We start from the raw sequence: 18,157 nt of genomic DNA on the forward strand, positions 1-18,157 counted from the left end.
TGCTGCATTTTCATAGTACCCACCCCGTTTTTACCCAATTTGACATAAAGCTTGATTGCCCAACGCCGTTCCGGGAACTAGTCCGTATTTTCTTACTCGACGAGAAGGCCGTAACTATTGCTTCGCGCAAATTGTGACATGTCAATTGTCAAAAACTGCCCGATGAAAGTCGAAAGTGGACTTGTTCCGATGCTTGTATACCCTCCACTAAATGCTCTGCCTCAAGCGCTGCCCCACCAGGCGGCTTTCACGTCTACAAAAAGAAATGTTCCGAAGAATACTGGTATTTAACCTCACCTGAACTCTCGTGACAGAGAGAGTGAGAATTTATTAAAAGGCAGAGAGGTCGGCCTGAGCTAGTTCGCTCTAGCCTGCTACTCTACACAGGCGATAAAGGAAGGAGGAAGGACAGAGTGGGTATGGTATCATGTGTGACCATGTTTCAGGTGCGCAGTGCCAATGCCACCATAGAGAGAAGCACTGATGCAGCAAGCTGCAGAAAATGTTTTCGAAAATTATTTTTCAGAGATATCTGTCTTTGGCTCAAATATTTTCACCGTCCTGTGAAGTGTTCCGCTGATTTTGCTTGATAAGATATAATGACTTTGAGCCGCGAAATGTGAGGGCAAGGAGTAAACAAAACTTATAGAAACTACAGCTTGAGTGGGTATGAGCCATGGCAGAGCCATTATTGTCATCATCAGCTTCGCGATGGTGGTGGCAACGTGGTTTGCTCCGCGCCCTCGCTGACTGGGGAGAAAGCGGCCAGATCGTGCAAATTTCAACCATGGCAGATGCGACTGCGAAACCCGCAGCCGCATCAGGCAGCGCCACCGAACAGCTTAATCCTGACCAGGTGCCACCTGCCGAGAAGCCGCTCAAGATCACCAAGAGGAAGTCCGAGCGAGGACAAAGAAGGTGAGACGATAATTATTGCGTTATTACCTTAACAAAGATCGACTCAAGGCGTCACCGCTGTACATTTTTGCAACAAAATTTAAACAATTGAACATTTCTTTTTATTCTGTCGTCGTTACTTTTATCAGAGAAGATCTTTAGTAGCCTCATTACAAAAGATCGGAATACAAGTAAATCTACCAGTACTTTTATCACTTGGCGGCACATAATTTAGTTACTGCCACAGGGATATATGCTCCACTGTGTTTGATTACATCAATGCAACTAAAAGATTACCGTGCTAGTGAACCCTAACCTTTTTAGATCTTTAGTTTATAATTCGTAACGATGTCTATCATGATCAAGAGATGGTTTGGCCGCTTGCTCAGCAAACATTTTTGTTTATTGGTAGTGTTATCTCTAAACTAATTTTTCAGATTGGCTTTAATTTAAATTTAGTTTCGTTTAAGTATCCTGCCGCCCGGTTCTTGGCCCGTCCCCCTCTGTGGGTGAGCGCCATCCATCTGAGGTCATCAGCATAAGCGCTAGTCTCTAATTATTGTACGCAGTAGTTACGCTGCGTGCAGTCTATTGGGCAGAAGTTCATTCAGGCCACTGGCGAATTCAGTAAGGAAGTCGAGGTCCCGATTCCCCAACGTCCTACTTTTTAAGCAGCGGATTCGCTTGAGCTTCGTGCGGTGGTCTTAATAAAACTCGGTCGAGCGATGACAGACAGCATACGTCGCCTAGCAACGCGTTCGAGGAATATAATGACCAGGACAAGAGAATAAAGGTGATAGGTTGGATTTCCCAGGCTCAACTGCACCTGCCTTCTCGTGTGGTTTCATATACAGGCTTAATTGGCTCTCTGGTCTTGCCATGCAGGCTAAGCAAGACTGCCCCTCTGCGCTATTTCTTCAGGCCTGGCCGCGTCTGATGAGACGAACAGCGTTGCGCCTACAGAACTACAATTTTCGTGGAATTTCGAACTGAGAATTGGTGATTTACACACGCTTTAAAGAGCGACGTTCTCTGTTTTAACACAATGCAGACCGGGATCCCGGCGGCGGTGGCGGTCAAATTTCAATGGCGTCCAAATGCGAGAGGCCCGTGCACCGTGCGCTGTCTGTGCACGTTAACGGACACAGGTGGTCGAAATTTTCGGGAGTCCACCAGTACAGCATCTCGCGTGATATCGCGCTTTTGGGACGTAAATATTACTGAACACACCTCAGGTATTAATATTCAACACACGTCCGAATAGCCCCACCGTAGTTGTCTAGTGGCTGAGGTACTCGGCTCCTGATCCGTCGGTCGTGGGATCGAATCTCGGCAGCGGTGGCTGAATTTTTGATGGAGGTGAAAATGTTGTAGGCCCGTGTGCTCAGATTTGGGTGCGCGTTAAAGAACCCCAGGTGGTCGAAATTTTCCCTACAGCGTCTCTCATAAGTGTGTGGTGGTTTTGGGACGTTGAACCCCACATATCAATCATATGAGCACGTCCAAATAAATCTGTCGTGATGGTGAGTGGGAAGTATTTGATAATGAGAAGGCTTTGTTTACATGTACGGTGGTATACTACGTAATAATTTGTACGACGTCTTTATTCGTACACCTGTGAGAAAAAACCTCTGCACTGTGTCACAACCACTGACGTAGCCAAAGAGTAGTACACCCTACTGATTTCTTGCCATGGCTTAGATAATGAAAAATCATCATTTCAAGAGGTGACTCCCGTAATCGAAAAGGTGATACCCCGTTTCCCTAAGAAAAATTGTGCCTACGCCCCTGTTAATGGCATCAACAAAACTTTATGACAGGAATAGATTAATGCTGAGTTTATTCTGACGTCAAATTAACACGTGAACGCGTATTTCACATATAGCATAAAGCGGCTGAAGTGGTTCGTTGATGAGCTTGAAATGCTTTTCAGATTATCTACGGCTGCGAAAGTAACAGCACCTGTTTACGCTCCCTTAGAAACGTGAATGCCTTCGACAGAAAACAGCAGCGTTCGAGAAATCTTACTGGGTCACTTGTAGCGTGTCCACGAATAACGAATGGCTACCTCTCTTTTCAAGCTTCCGTTCTAGCTCCAGGTCACGTCAGATTTTCATGGCGTTTCGTGAAAAGAAACAATTTTTAATATGCAAAACTGCAGCTTATTCCAAAGGAAACCAGAGCTTGAGATTATATCGGATTTTTTTTTTATAGGGAGCTATGGCTCATGTACGGAAAATGTATACATTTAAATTGCCGCCGTCCCGCTGTGGTAACACGCAGGTTTGGTTCTGAAGCGAGGCAAGTTAAATTTATGTATTGTTTTACATTTCATTTTTCAACAATTTTAGTATTACTGGAACAGTTTCGCGCACCTTTTCACCTCGCGTTTGATGCATTTGCGCTGCATATTCTTGAAAACGCGCCACCTCCGAACTGCTTTCCAACATGAACTGAAATAACGTTTCGAAAGAATAAACTACTATCAGTACACAGACACACGCTTACGAATGTATAAACTTACTCTTATTCGAGTCATTCCCTGGTCGATATGTTAAATGTACTTTAAGCGGATAACTTCAGTGTCTCGGCTTGTCGTTCATTTATAAATCTTACGTCGCATGATCGTGCTCGCTGTGAGCCGCTCAATACAGCCCACAACAGGTCAAGCACTGCACAAACTCGGGGTAAAATGAATGACCAAGGTCTAAGAATAATGCAATATAATATAAATAGCCCAAATATGATTGCATTAATTTACTTAAAATCACTAAAATGCTCAGAAAGCGTAAGACTGACTTTGGCGGGGCGTGAGAGAGAGCGCCACTGTCTCGTCGAGTGTACCTCGTCCACTGCCTCGTCGAAGTTAAGTTCGGACTGGCACGGTGGATGGACGTCGTTTTTTAGCGCTTCCGATCGACTGCGCAGAGCAGGGACTTTGCATGTTTTGAGCTTAATTTTATAAGTAATAAGACAGCAGTTCAAGCTTTTGTAGCACTCATTACATTGTAAGGATTTTTCGGGAGTCACTCACCAGGTATTTACTTGTTTGTGTGTGTGTTTTGTTTTTTTTGTTTTTTCTCTTGCCACCCCGTGGGCGAAGTGCGCATACACCAAACATGCAAATTTTCGTAGCAGAGCTTAGCCTTTCTTTTTTTCGTAGGACAGGATTCGTCGTACGTCGTGTTTTGTAATTATCGAGTGGGACAGCTCTTAAGGACAATTGGTGTAAAAAAGACACGGTTAAAAAAGCTGTAAAATGTTCAGGATGCGTGGTGTGTTTGAGAGTGGACGCAAGTGCAGACGCGAATGGAGAGGAGACTGACGCCATGTGTAGGCAATGTGAGGTCGAGGAAAAAACGGAGAAAGCGGTGGTTGCCCAGAGTGAACTGCCGATGAGAATCACTGAGCTGGAGACTACGTTGGCGAAAGAGCAAGAAAAAACGAGGGCTATGGGAGAAAGGTTCAGCTCCGCTGAGGAGTCATTAGCATGGGTGAACAAAAGAGCAGCCGATGGAGAGAACGTTAGGGCATCGGCAACCAGAATGGTGGAGAAAAAAAAGCAAACAAGTTTGGAAAAAACAGTTTCAGCCGGTTCAATGGTCACAAGACCCAGCTTCAGTGAAGTAGCGGTGGGGTTGGGAGGGGACAAAGCAACTGGCGTCACAGATGCAAGTAACCCACAGGTGCAGGATGTTTCAGCTGAAAAGTTACTGCACGTGATAATTGCCGGGGACTCGAATTTAAATCAATGCGCAGAAGCAATCAAAGAGAGGGCAAGAGGTGACAAGATGGTTGCAGTAAGGACGTTCCCAGAACGCAAGCTGAAAGCAGTCATGAGGCAAGCGAGCGCACAACTCAAAACAACAGCTGATGGACGAAACCTCGTGATAATTGTGGGCGGCTTAAACAATATCTTAAATGAAGATACGACCGGACTAATTACCACACTGGCGAAAGAGGTTGATGACATGTGCGCCATTTCTCCTCAGCTACACGTTGTGTTATGCACAATACCGGAGGTACCGGTGCGTGACAGCAACCTGCAAAGAGCAGTTGTCAACGCAAACCAAGAGATATGGCGGATGAGTCGAAAGTAAGGCTTTGAGGTGGTGGAAATAAACAAAGCGGTGTATAGGTGAGGTGGTTTTCAACGAGACAGACTTCACTTCGATGGGAGGCTAGGTTGAACTGGGTTGGCGACTTGCAGGACGCGCAGTAGTTTTTTGGGGAGGCACGCGGGCCCTTCGGGGTCCAGGATAGCTAGTAATGAAGAAAACAACCAGGGGGACTCTTCGACAGGCGGTATAGACAGATACGATTCCAAAGTGGCACCAATATTTAAGATACGTAGAGTCCGGGGCATAAATCGACGTAGCCACGAGGGCCGAGGAAATTTAGGCGTAACGTATATTATTATGCAGGATGGCAGTAATAGGCTGAATTGCAAAGAGATAGAAGAACAGCTAGGGGAGGAGAGGCCAATGGTGTATGGTTTTGTAGAAAAACATCTTAGGGACATGAAACAATTACCTAACAATGCGTACTACGCATGGGAATATTGTAATAGGACAGAAGGCAGCAGAAAGGGGGGTGGTATTGGGGCATTCATTCATAAAAGTGCAGACTGGCAAAGGGTCAAGCAGGAGTGCAAGTAACATTTATGGTTAAAGGGAAAGTGGCAGGGCAAATGACGCTCCTGAGTTTTGTATACTTGTGGACAGGGGCAAAAGCCAGAGACGAAAACCAACGAATGGTGCAGTTCATACAAACAGACATTGACGAACTATACGAGGGCTAGGCAATTATATTAGGAAATATGAATGCGCACATAGAGGATATGGATATACTGACCCAACAGGCAGACTGCTAATGAATATGTGTGAAAGGCATGATTTAATCATTTGCAACAGCACCGAAAAATGCGAAGGGCAGATAACATGGTAGGTCGGAAGCCTGCAGTCGACGATAGATTACGCAATAATGTCACATAGGATGTATGAACCGCTAAAGGTGATGAACATAGATGAATATGGGCCCGGAATCATAGGTAGTGTTCACAAACGTATCAAGCTGAGTTTTGGAAGAGAAATGAAATTGGAAAGGTGGTATTACGAGCAACCATACGGTAATATTTATTCAGAAAGGCAAACAGAAACGGCAACTAAAGAGATTGAGAAAATAATCACCGAGGATACTAAAAGTCAGTGGACGTACATAAGTCTAACTCGATTGTTTGAGATAGAGCTTGCTAAGGTACGAGTCAAATCAACTGGTAAAAGCAGACACACATGATGAGGAAGTTAAAAGAGTTATAGTAGGCCCCCAGGGAACACAGGTATGAAACACAACTATACTGGGCCCCCAGGGAACACAGGTATGCTAAACGGAGGGGTGAACCGGAAGATGATGTCAAAAGAAAATGGGATAACTTTTTGAGCTGCAGAAGGGGAGCGTCCGATTTGATCAGTGACAAGATTAGAAGAAAGGGGGCCAAATGGATGGCGAAGTAAAGAAAAAGGATAGAAAGGCAGCTGCAAAGTTTTGGAACCATCTCAATTCTCTGAGTAATAAGACAAGCATGAAACAGAGGTTTATAACTACAGTTGAGGGGCCAGACTAGAAGGAGATGAGGCAATATAAAAAAAAGATGACAGAAAAATGTAAACACCAAGAAAACGCTGCAACCCCGCTGCGGTGGTGTAGTGGCTAAGGTATTCGGCTGCTGACCCGCAGCTCGCGGGATCGGATCCCGGCTGCGGCGCTGCATTTCCGATGAAAACGGAAATGTTGTAGGCCCGTGTGCTCAGATTTGGGTGCACGTTAAAGAACCCCAGGTGGTCGAAATTTCCGGAGCCCTTCACTACGGCGTCTCTCATAATCTTATGGTGGTTTTGGGACGTACGTTATACCCCACATATCAATCAATCAATCAAGAAAACGCTGAATGCACCGTAGAGGATGGACCAATTGGCTCAGTGGCTCCACTGAGCAAACGACAGTAGAAAGGGCAGATAAAATTCCTAATAGCACATCAACAGGCCCTGGCGGCATCCCAATCATGCTAATAAATAAACTAGGACCAAACTCTAAGCAAGCAATAAAAGAGGCAGCGAGCAAAGTAATAATGAATGATGAAGCTCCCAATGGGTGCAAACTATGCAGGATGAGCATGATCTATAAAGGAAAGGGGGACAAAGTCAGTATAAACAAGTACCGTCCTATAACAGTGACATCAATAGTTTACAGGCTGGTGATGTATATAGTAAAGGAAAGACTACAGACATGGGTGGAGAATGAGGGGGTGCTGGGAGAACTACAAAATTAGTTCCATGAACGAAGGAGGTTGGAGGACAATATGTTTTCATTATTGTAGTGTATTGAAATAGCGGAAAAATAACACAGGCCCCTGTGCCTGGTATTTCTAGATATCAAGACAGCTTACGATAGCGTGATTCAAGAAGACTTGTTTGGAATACTGGACACACTAGATGTGGAAGATGGAATAACTAATCTTTCAAAGGATATCTATAAAAGTAACAAGGTAGTTATCAAATGGGAAGAACAGGTATCTGAACCAATAGAGATACAGCGCGGTCTTCGACAGAGTCGTTCCTTCTCACCTTTGTTATTTGTGCTGTATCTCCAGGAACTAAAAGCCAAATTAGAGGGGAGTCGACTCGGCTTTAGCCTCTCTTTTGCCAAACCAAGAAAGCACATTGAACAATAATTACCAGCATTGATGCATGCAGATGATATAGTAATAATAGCCGACAACAAGGAAAACCTGCCGGAATTGATAGACATCTTTGTTAATGAGGGAAATAGGTTAAATTAAAAGTTCAGCAGGGAAAAATTGGCGATCATGATTTTCAATAATAACAAAGGCAGTGAGCATAAGATACATAAAGTCACGCTAGAAATAGTGAATAAATACAAATATCTGGGCGTATGCATAAATAACGGGGCTGAGTATGCACGAACGATACGTAATGACTAAGGGCACCAGGAATGCAGTTGTAGTGAAAAATGAGGCACTGTGCAACTACAATAGGTATGATGTTATGAGAGGGATTTGGAAAGGCGTCATGGTTCCGGGTTTGACGTTCGGCAAAGCGGTCTTGTTCATAAAATCAGAAGTTCAAGCAAGATCGGAAATTAAACAACGTGGCATAGGTATACTTGCTTTAGGAGCACACGGGAATACCCCAAATCAGGGGCTACAGGGTGACATGGGATGGACATCGTTTGAGTGCAGGGAAGCTAGCAGCAAATTGGAATTTGAGGAGCGATCGAGAAAATTGGGAGAGGAGCGTTGGGCTTCGAAAGTTTTCAGTTACTTGTACATGAAGAATGTCGATACTAAATGGAGGAAACGAACACGAAAATTGTCAAGCAAGTATTTAGACAACAGCAGAATACCAAGCCTAAAGGAAACATGGGTTAATAAGAAGGTGAAGGAAACAGAGAGGGACATGTGGAAGATTGGAATGCTTACGAAATCATTACTGGAAACCTACCGAACTTTTAAGCAGGAAATTGCAAGGGAAAAGATCTATGATAATATTCGTGGTAGTGTCTGCTCTTTGAAGCTAGAATGGGAGTGTTGCGGACCAAGACGTACCGAGCAAAGTAAGAAGGCACATACACAGTATTTATTTATTCATTTATTTATTTATTTATTTATTTATTTATTTATTTCATTACCCTCAGTGCCCGAGGGCATTACAGAGGGGAGTGGGTCACACAACATAATGAAAAAGCGGAAAATTGGTGGTTACATGGATCAGTGAAGGAAACCAACAAGAAATAATGCACATTATACAAACAAAAACAGGTATTAAAGAACTACAAAGCCTAACAGGTCTACTAAAAATGGCAATACTCTATTCCTAACAATTATGGCGACAGGTTAGTTATAGCAGCCTTAAACAAAGAGGTATTAGACATCTCGACTACAGATCGTGGAAGGTGATTCCAACTTGCTGACGTACGGGGGATGAATGAATTGTAAAAATGGTTGTTGTGGCATGTGGGAATGCCAACCTTATGACGATGGTCTAGGCAAGCGGATACGTAAGAAGAAGAGGTTATCAATTTATTCGTAAGGACTGAATTATCGTAATATATGTTGTGAAACAGGCAGAGGCGAGACATTTCTCTACGTTGTGAGAGCAAAGGTAAAGTTGTTTTCATGGAAGTGACGCTGGAGGTGCGATGATAGTTGGAAAGAATGAAACGAGCAGCCCGACTCTGAATGGATTCAAGCTGATGAATGAGTGTTTCTTGGCTGGGGTCCCGCACAGATGCAGCATATTCCATTTTGGAACGTACTAATGATTTATACAGAAGTAATTTTACTGAAAAGAAAGAAATATGAAAATTACGGCGTATAAAGCCCAGCGTGCGATTAGTATTATTGCTTACATGTGTTACATGCATCTTCCAGGAAAGATCAGAAGTGATGAGTACGCCTAGATATTTGTAACAAGACACAGGTTCTATGTTAGTATTATTAAGATGATAAGAGGGCAATGTTGTATCGCGACGTGAAACACGCATGTGCCTGCATTTGTTAGTGTTTAACTCCATGTTCCACGTGTTAGTCCAGTCACAAACACGGTTTATATCTGATTGAAGAAGATATGCGTCAGAGTCGCTGTTAATAACACGGTATATAACACAGTCATCAGCGAACAGGTTTATTGATGAACGTAGATTATCAGGTAAGTTGTTTATGTAGATGAGGAAAAGCAAAGGTCCCAGCAAAGAGCCTTGAGGCACGCCCGATTCAACTGCAGAAGTGATGGATGAGGTGTTATTCACAGTGACCAATTGGGAACGATCAGTGAGAAAAAAGTGAAGCCATTGAAGAACGTTCGGATCAATGTAAAGTTCGGTGAGTTTTAAAAGAAGCAGTTGATGAGAAACCTTGTCGAACGCTTTTGAGAAGTCTAGGAATATGCAGTCGACAATGGAACCCCTGTGAAGAATGGAATTTAGGTCATGTGTCAATGTCAAAAGTTGTGTTTCACATGAAAATGACTTGCGAAATCTATGCTGTTGATCTGTAAAAAAGGAGTTTGACTGTAGGAAAGATGTAGTGAGTGTGGAGAGAAGGGGGAAACGACCGAACATTTGATAATGTTCTGTAAAGGGCTCCGCGCTAGGATCGAAGATAATGTTGCCGAATTTATTAAAGCATTGGGGTTCAGGGAGAGTGAAGGCAAAATAGACTTTAAATGGGTAGAAATAACTAGGAGGAGGCTAACTGATTGGTGGCTACAATCGAGGCGCGAGTGAAATTAAATCCTGAAACACACAGTGATAGTACTTAACTTTATGGCTAGGTGGCGTGAGCCACCACCCAGCTTAAAGGGCACAGCCGGATGCATCCACCCATCCGTGAACGAACGTCCCTCCCGTTGCACCACCTAGGTGTTGATGTTCAGTCGCTACGCGTCTACATTTGATTAGGACAACAATTCGATGGAACTCGATGATGGAGACGACGTGCTTGTCAACTGCCGTAACAACCAGGAGCGCCGTGAAGCGGAGGAAAAAGTAGCCCACTTGTCGTACACCAAATTGTTGAATCTGCTTAGCGAAATCCTACTCGTAAAAGAGAAGCCTTACATTAATATCTTAAATATTGGCGTTAGACGCTTTCATAACCGAAGTAGTGGGAACTTTACGAAATGAAACCAAAAGTGGCTCTTGCAGATGAGTAGCCAGGAAATGGCACATCGGGCCCGTGCCCCCCCCCTCCCCCAAAAAAAATTTATGGCTGCGCGCCTGATCTAGTGCGACGCACTTTATTAGGTTTCGCCTAAGTAGAGCTATCGCATTTTTTTCTGCACGTGTGCCTGCACTTTTTTTTTATTTGCGCACACAAGCATGCAAACACGTGAGATAAATTTTTGTGTGTAGATGATATTAAGAAGTTGCGGGTATCACACGTGGTAACAAAAAGCACACGACCGAGTTGATTGGCGGGACATCAGATGAACAACTGCCCTGGGGCATAGTCAGGCTGATGATGATATATATACGCGAGTGTGTGAATGTGTGTCTGTGCGTGGGTGTAGGTGGGTGGGCGTGTGTCTGGTCTGGGTGTGGGTGTAGGTTGGTGGGCGTGTCTTCGGTTGAATGATGTTTCTCCACTCGTACGCAGGGTTGTGTCGTGGAGGATCGACACCATCGACAACGAGAACCTGAACCGCATGAGTTCCAAGTGCTGCTGCATCTACGTCAAGCCGACCAAATTCGGGGAGGACTCGGAAGACGATGAAGAAGAGGGGGATTGCGAAAATTGCCGCGGTCACTTTCCGAAAGGCCGCAAGTTTCACAAGGAAGGCCAGGAATGCAATCCGCCTGCTGCGAACGTGTTCCCCTCTCAAGAAAAGCTTCAAATTGAACCACGTCAACCACGTCCCCTGAGTCCAGGCCTGCGAAGGCCGCCTTGACAAGACCGCTTCACTCCCCAGTCAGTTTACGGCGTGGGACACAAGGCTATCCAGATGCTTTGCCTCGACTCTATAAAGCAAATAACTGTGTCGAAATTCTTTATGAAAGAATGTAATGAAGTTACGTCATGGAGGCTTCTGCAACAACATCTTCTGCAGTGAAGAGTGAAAAAGTTCAGTATGTTCAAGAAGCGTCAGAGTTCCCCTTTGAGTGACAAAAAGCTTTTTTTGGTGCAGGGAGACAGGACAAGCACGCTGTGGGCATTATGAAGTCACGCCAATTAATGTGATAAAAATGTTCTGATTGAGTTTGCTCTGTAGTATCACACCTGGCGCCACTGCAATGAAACACATTGATGCCTTGTGCACGTGAGGGCAGTAGCTGATATAACAAATGCATATGAGACTTTTTAATGCTGTATTTCTGCAGTTATTTTTGTTTATCCTAACTCTAATAGAAATTTTATATTTTTTTCGCTTGAAACGCCGGGTCACTACTTGTTTTAAAGAGATTGTCTACCGCTCGGAAAAAATCCTATTGTGACGCAAATGACAAGATTGTTCAGCACATCCGTGGAGATGAGCATACTTTGGTCTCATAAAAAAGGAATTGCAATATTACCTTGGTGTTGAAAGTCGACAAGGTATTACCGCTATAGCGTCACCTTACGGTGGTGTGGTCAATCTAGTGGTAGCACAAGAAATACTGGCAGGTAGACCATTTTGTTTAAAAACAAACCTGTATAACCTAAAATTGTATTTTACGCCCTTGGGGCAGCATTAGGCGGCACGGGATATATTTTTTTTCTCTAATGTTCAAAGAAGCACCTGATGGCGCTGCTGGCGATGGTCTCTGTTTCGAATGCGCGATGTCAACACGGTCCCGAAGGCACCACTGCTTCGAACTCCGCCGCCCAGGTGACCAGCCGTTTGGTATCGTGTGTTACTCAGCTCGCGACTGCTTCTGCGCAGAGCTGACAGATGAGCGGACGAGACGATGGCGAGTTAAGGCAAGGTTTATGCACAGCATAGAAATAGAAGCGTTACAAATTCGGCACTGGGGCCGACAGCTTAGGGACTCGAAGAGCCGAAATGTCTTCTCTCGCTCGCATCCGTAGGCTTCTCTCTGCCGCATAGCTCAACTGCTGGCGACGCACCGCGTGGCTTTTTTATAGGCACCGGGTGGATCTTTTTCGTCATCAACGTCCAACCAGAAGCGCCGCTAGCCGCGATGTCAGAATCCTCCAATGGGGACCCGCCACTGGGCGGCATCATGATCATCGAATCCGGAGCCACTGCGCGTCTTTACACCCAAAGACGAGTGACGTTGCCACGCATTGCGTAAGACTCGCCAGACTAGAAGGCGCTGATTGGTTTATCGGGCTCGTGGGTTGACGGTGCTCGCTGTGCGTTGCGTAAGATAGACCGGCACCTCCGCTTGATGACGTGGTTGAGCTGATCGCGTCAGGCGGGCTCAATCGCTGGCCTTGACACAGGTTGCCTTTGCAGAGGCATTGACGTTCGGTGTGTACTTCCAGGCGTAACAGCTCCGATCAGCAGACGATGACGAAGTGATTGTGAGCTGCTGGCTTGCCAGTGAGCGTCATGGAGTGCGTGCGGCACTATCATCATGTTCAGTTCAGTGTTCGATCATCGTCAAAAAGGCATTCTGATCGTTATCCCAGGGCTTTGTCTTTCTGGAGAAGCTTCACCTAATGAATGCCGGCGTTCGCTACAAATGTTCCCGTAAACTAACGGGATGTCTAGCGGCTCCCAACGACGTCGATAGAAAGCGATGGCGACTAGGAGTTTCTACTAGAAACCACCGCTAGAGCAACCTCATGCTCATTTAAACTGCACTCAGGGAAGCAGCGGGTGGAACCGGCTACATTACGAGCAAGCCGCTATATCAACAAAGACCGCCTGAGAGCCAAAAATGTGGCTCGACGAATGCAGTTAGCGAGAGTAATAAAATGCTATAACGCAGTTGAAGAGTGACAGCATTCACCGAACGGCGTTCAGCAAGGTCGAAGGCAAGCCCGTTGCAAGCCGTGACCAGCTTCAGAAGATCAATGCCGAAATCGAGGACGTGATTCCGGTCGAGAAACTGGAGGAAGAGTACAGCCTCTACAGCGCACAGCAGGCCTCTAATTCGACGACAATCAACTTGTTGCCTGCTCAACCACAGCTGCGTCCCAGAACTTTGGACCACGTCTCCCAACGCTGATGATCAAGTCTATTGACGGTGATGGGCGTCAATGTACATCGTTTTGGGAGTGTTTCAATGGAGCTGACCAAACCCGATTCTGGCCACGATCGATTAATTTGTTAACATCTGAAACTACCTTGTACATGAAGCCGCAGATTACCAACGATGGAAGCGCTCTATGAGAGTGCCACCAAGCTGTCGAAGCAGAGGTTCACGGACAAGAGCAGGGTTATACAGTAACACTCCAGAGAACTTTGTGAACTGCCGCCGGTGACGTCTTCATCGGATACGAGAGGGCTGCGCAAGCTTTGTGACGCAGTCCTGCTGTATGCCCGCTGCCTCAACGTTTTCTACGTCACAACGAGCAGTTTTTCGGTGATGCTGTACGACATCGTGCTTCAATCCTTGCCCTAAAATATCGTCGTCGCATTCCACAGCCATACATGTTTTTAGGATGAAACACGAAGCTTGGAAACATCTGCCTCAGTGAAAGCACCCACAACGTATTGCGAGAAACATTCAGAGCTTTTACGATATACAAAGATAAAGTTCCAAACAAGAGAGCAGCGTGCTACATCGATGTTCCATCGACGTCCTCTATGAAATGCAACGAGAACCACGGAAAACGTGTACCATCGGCATCTGTCCAACACACATTGGCCGAATTTAAATTGGGCAGAAGTTCATTCAGAAGATTGAGCCAAGTGCCAGATAAATGGTTAGGCAAACTTACTGTTTGCATTGGCACATTTACAATTACGAATACTGGGTGAAAGTTACAATGAGCGTTTGGTTTGCTTTAATTGTCTCCGCTTCTTCTATAGTCACCCTTAAATCGTATGGTGCGCGTGTATGTCTATGGCAACAAGTTTCGAGTAACTTTTCGGTTCAAGTGCCACGTCCAATATGTATTGACCTTGGCTGTGGAAGGTGACATCTTGTCGCTTCGCGCCCTGCAGCGGCGGTCTAGTGGCTAAGGTATCTCGTCTGATGACCCGCAGGTCGCGGGATAGAATCCCGGCTGCGGCGGCTGCATTTTCGATGGAGGCGAGAATGCTGTAAACCCGTGGGCTGATTTGGGAGCACGTTGAACCCCAGGAGGTTGAAATTTTCGGAGCCCTCCACTATGACTTCTCTCATAATCATGGTGGTTTTGGGACGTTGACATATCAATCAACCAATCTTGTCGCTTCGCCTCGTCAAAGTAAGTTTCTAACTGAAGCTTTTCTCTTTGTTAAGAATGAAGTGAAGAACACAGATGACACTTGCTTCTGGGTATACACACACAATAATTGGCATCGTTACATACGAGAAACCAGGAGAACAAAAGTTCTTTGTTTGGGTAATTTTATTTCAGAAACTACACTGAATGCGATCGCAGGTGTTTAGCTACTTGACAAAATAGGTATTCTAGACTCTGAAGGTTCTATGAATGCCGTGCTGTTAATATCGGACTTTACTACGACGCAGCCTCATATAAAGATAGAACCGCAGTTTCATGTTGCCTCAAAGGAGTTGAATAATTCGGGGCGCACTAAAATGACACAGAAGTCTGTTGGCAGAGTGGTTAGAAGAAATATGCCAATAAAAATGAATTAAGTCAATCGAAGACAACATGAGTGAGAGACAACAAATCAAGACAGCAATATTGAGAGTTGTAATAATCGGGAGGTTTCGTGTTACATGCGTGCTTAACTTACTCGCATTACAGAAAGTCACTGCAATGCTGGTTTAAGTGGAATATTGAACGAATGAACTTACATTCTTGTTTAGCAATACTCGAGAGAATGTTGTAAAACATCATCGCGCGTTCAAAACAATCGTTCAGTTGTTTTTTTCTTAGTGAACGGCGTTGACGCCTTAGTAACAGGCAACGTTCCAGCATTAAGAGACGATTCAGTGCCGACCCTGTTTCAAAACTTCCCAAAGTTTATTTTGAAACCGTTGCCAAAGAAAAGAACGAGACGAGGAAGAAATTCTATGGTGGCTAGTAGTTCACATAATTATGCACCTCCGAACCAGGCGTGCACGAAATCGGAAGCATCTTCGCGGCAAGATGTGACAACAACACATTCGGAGGAAACGGCTAGAAATGAACTTGCCAAGCACTTCAGTTTTAACTTGAGATACCCATCACAACACTGGTGTACGTAAACATTCGGAAACAAACACGCAGTGTCCTACCAAACAGCCGAATATGTGAACAGCAATATTCCACCTGTTTTTCCCAGAATTGTTTTTTTTTTTCGCATTGAAGGAAAAAAAACGTGCCTAAGAATTGAAGCACATTCCTCTCAGGCTTCTTACATATCGACGCGACTTTCTGTCACAGGACAGCGAATCTCAGAGATTGTTGTGGCGTTGGTTCGATGCGGAAGTTCCATCGAAAATACCCGTCTAATGTCACGAAATCGGCAATAGAAAGTCTGTGTGCCAGTACCTGCATTGAATTTGATCTTCTAAGCATGTATTAGTTATATTGCTACGGAGAGGAAGAAAAGGAAGAGGTGCGACTGACAGGCGCGCGACTGGGCCAATCAGCCATTGTGTCTCTTGCCTGTAGTTTTTACTCTGCAAATACATCTCGCTCAGAAGCAACCAACCTCGTAACATATTGGTGAGAGGTGCTGGGTAACCATCAGGCAACGGAGCTCCGCAGCGGACGTCGCATCGCCCTTCCAGCCATGGCCAATGCTCAGCCCTCCGCGTCAACGTCAGCGTCTCCGACGAACATGGCGTCGCAACCGTACGTTTTCACGCCTCTCAAGGATCCCGGTACATTCTGCGGAACCGATGGCGTCGACGTTGACGATTGGCTGGCCATGTTTGAACGAGTGAGTGTGCCGAACAGATGGGATCCCACACTTCAGTTGGCTAATGTGCTGTTCTATTTGAGAGGCACGGCCAAGGTGTGGTATGAGAACAATGAAGAAGAACTCACAAGCTGGGACCAATGCAAAGCAAAGATGCGGGAGGTGTTTGGCAAAACCGCCAGTCGGAAGATCGCCGCCAAAAAGGAATTGGCCTGCCGTGCCCAATCCCCTACGGAGTCATACCTCGCTTACATTCAAGACGTGCTGGCCCTCTGCCGAAAGGCCGAAAGCGACATGACAGAAGGTGACAAGGTGGGACATGTTCTGAAAGGGATTGCCGACGACGCGTTCAATCTCCTGATGTGCAAGGGCTGTTCCACCGTAGACGCGATCATCAAAGAGTGTCGTCAGTTCGAGCAAGTGAAAAGTCGCCGCATTCTACAAACATTCGCTCGACTCCCAAACACCGCTGCAACATCTACTTGCGAGGACCAGTCAACACCACAACGTGCATCGCCGCCGGGAGACCTTACACGCATTGTTCGTCGTGAACTGGAAGCTATGGCGCCCTCGGCGTTCTATTCGCGCAGTACCGATGCCACTCCTGTTACTGTTCCTCTTGTTCAAGCCATCGTGCGCCGGGAGCTTGAAAACATCGGAGTGCATTCCGTGTGCCATGTCACCGCGCCTAGAGTCAGCGAACGCCCTTTCGTGATGCCCTTCTCCGACCGACGGTCTTCTCCACGTACTCGCAACCCGGCTGAGTGGCGAACTGCAGATGACCGCCCTATATGTTTCAACTGCCACCGCGTTGGACATATTGCCCGTTACTGCCGCAACACATGGTCCTCGGCACATCGCGCAACGACCAATATGACCCGTTTCGACGATACCGCCCGCACCTTTCCACCTGCCGAAGAGCCCAATGCCATTGACCATTCTCGGAACACTTGGTACAGCCGCTCGCCTTCACCACGTGGGCACCAGTCTCGATCGCCGCAAACACGTCGCCCATCGTCCCGTTCGCCGCAGCCACGGCGCTTCTCGTCCCCCGTGGCTTCCGGCCGCGTTGTCTCGGAAAACTGAGAAATGCAGCCCCCGGAGGTGGTGCTGCATTGACGACTTCCGCAGCAAATCCTCTTTCCGTTCCCACCAGACGAAGTGTAATAGACGTTAAAGTAGACGGCGAACCTGTACAAGCACTTGTCGACACCGGCGCAAGCATTTCGGTCATGAGTTCAAGCCTACGCACACGTTTAAAGAAAGTTCTGACACCAGCGGCTGCACAAATGCTCCGTGTGGCCGATGGCGGCACGCCGATGGTTCTCGGTCTGTGCACTGCCCGCTTACGTATAAAGGACCACACTACTTCTGTCATTTTAGCCGTGATTGACCACTGCCCTTATGACATTATCCTAGGCCTGGACTTCTTGTCGAATCATTCTGCTCTGATCGATTGTGCTACAGGCGTTCTTCAGCTAGAGTTGCCTCAGATAGTCGCTGACCCCCCCACTGCCCCGCCGCGCCTGTGCTCTCTTCAGGATGTGCGGCTGTCAGCTCAGGCAGCCACCTTCGTCGTTTTGACCGCACAGCCCCAAGTTCCCGATGGTCAATATGTCCTCCTTCCTCTCGCCGACGTCCTCTTGAGCCGCAACATTGCCATTCCCCATACGCTTGTGACTGTTACTGACAATTGTACCTCGCTTCCACTTCTCAATTTCAGCTTGTGCCCTCAAGTGCTTCCTCGTGGCATGTTCTTGGCCAGCGTATCT

The 18,157-nt window shown here is 46.2% G+C and overlaps 1 protein-coding gene across 1 annotated transcript; it reads left to right on the forward strand.

Moving 5' to 3' along the window:
* Positions 1 to 706: 706 nt before the first annotated feature.
* LOC142767529 (E3 ubiquitin-protein ligase PPP1R11-like) lies at positions 707 to 11,671 on the forward strand. Its single transcript, XM_075869379.1, has 2 exons — positions 707 to 918; positions 11,072 to 11,671. The coding sequence occupies exons 1-2, from the start codon at positions 788 to 790 to the stop codon at positions 11,361 to 11,363; spliced, it is 423 nt and encodes a 140-aa protein (XP_075725494.1). The 5' UTR covers positions 707 to 787; the 3' UTR covers positions 11,364 to 11,671.
* The last annotated feature ends 6,486 nt before the right edge of the window (positions 11,672 to 18,157 follow it).

The sequence above is a fragment of the Rhipicephalus microplus genome, chromosome 7, assembly GCF_043290135.1.
Source record: "Rhipicephalus microplus isolate Deutch F79 chromosome 7, USDA_Rmic, whole genome shotgun sequence".
Classification (NCBI taxonomy): Eukaryota; Metazoa; Arthropoda; class Arachnida; order Ixodida; family Ixodidae; genus Rhipicephalus; species Rhipicephalus microplus.

What these genes read in the sequence shown, in the direction of transcription:
- LOC142767529 (XM_075869379.1), top strand. Translation starts at nt 788, where the DNA reads ATGGCAGATGCGACTGCGAAACCCGCAGCCGCATCAGGCAGCGCCACC. An exon ending in TCCGAGCGAGGACAAAGAAG is followed by an intron (nt 919 to 11,071) that starts GTGAGACGATAA and finishes ACTCGTACGCAG; the next exon opens with GGTTGTGTCGTGGAGGATCG.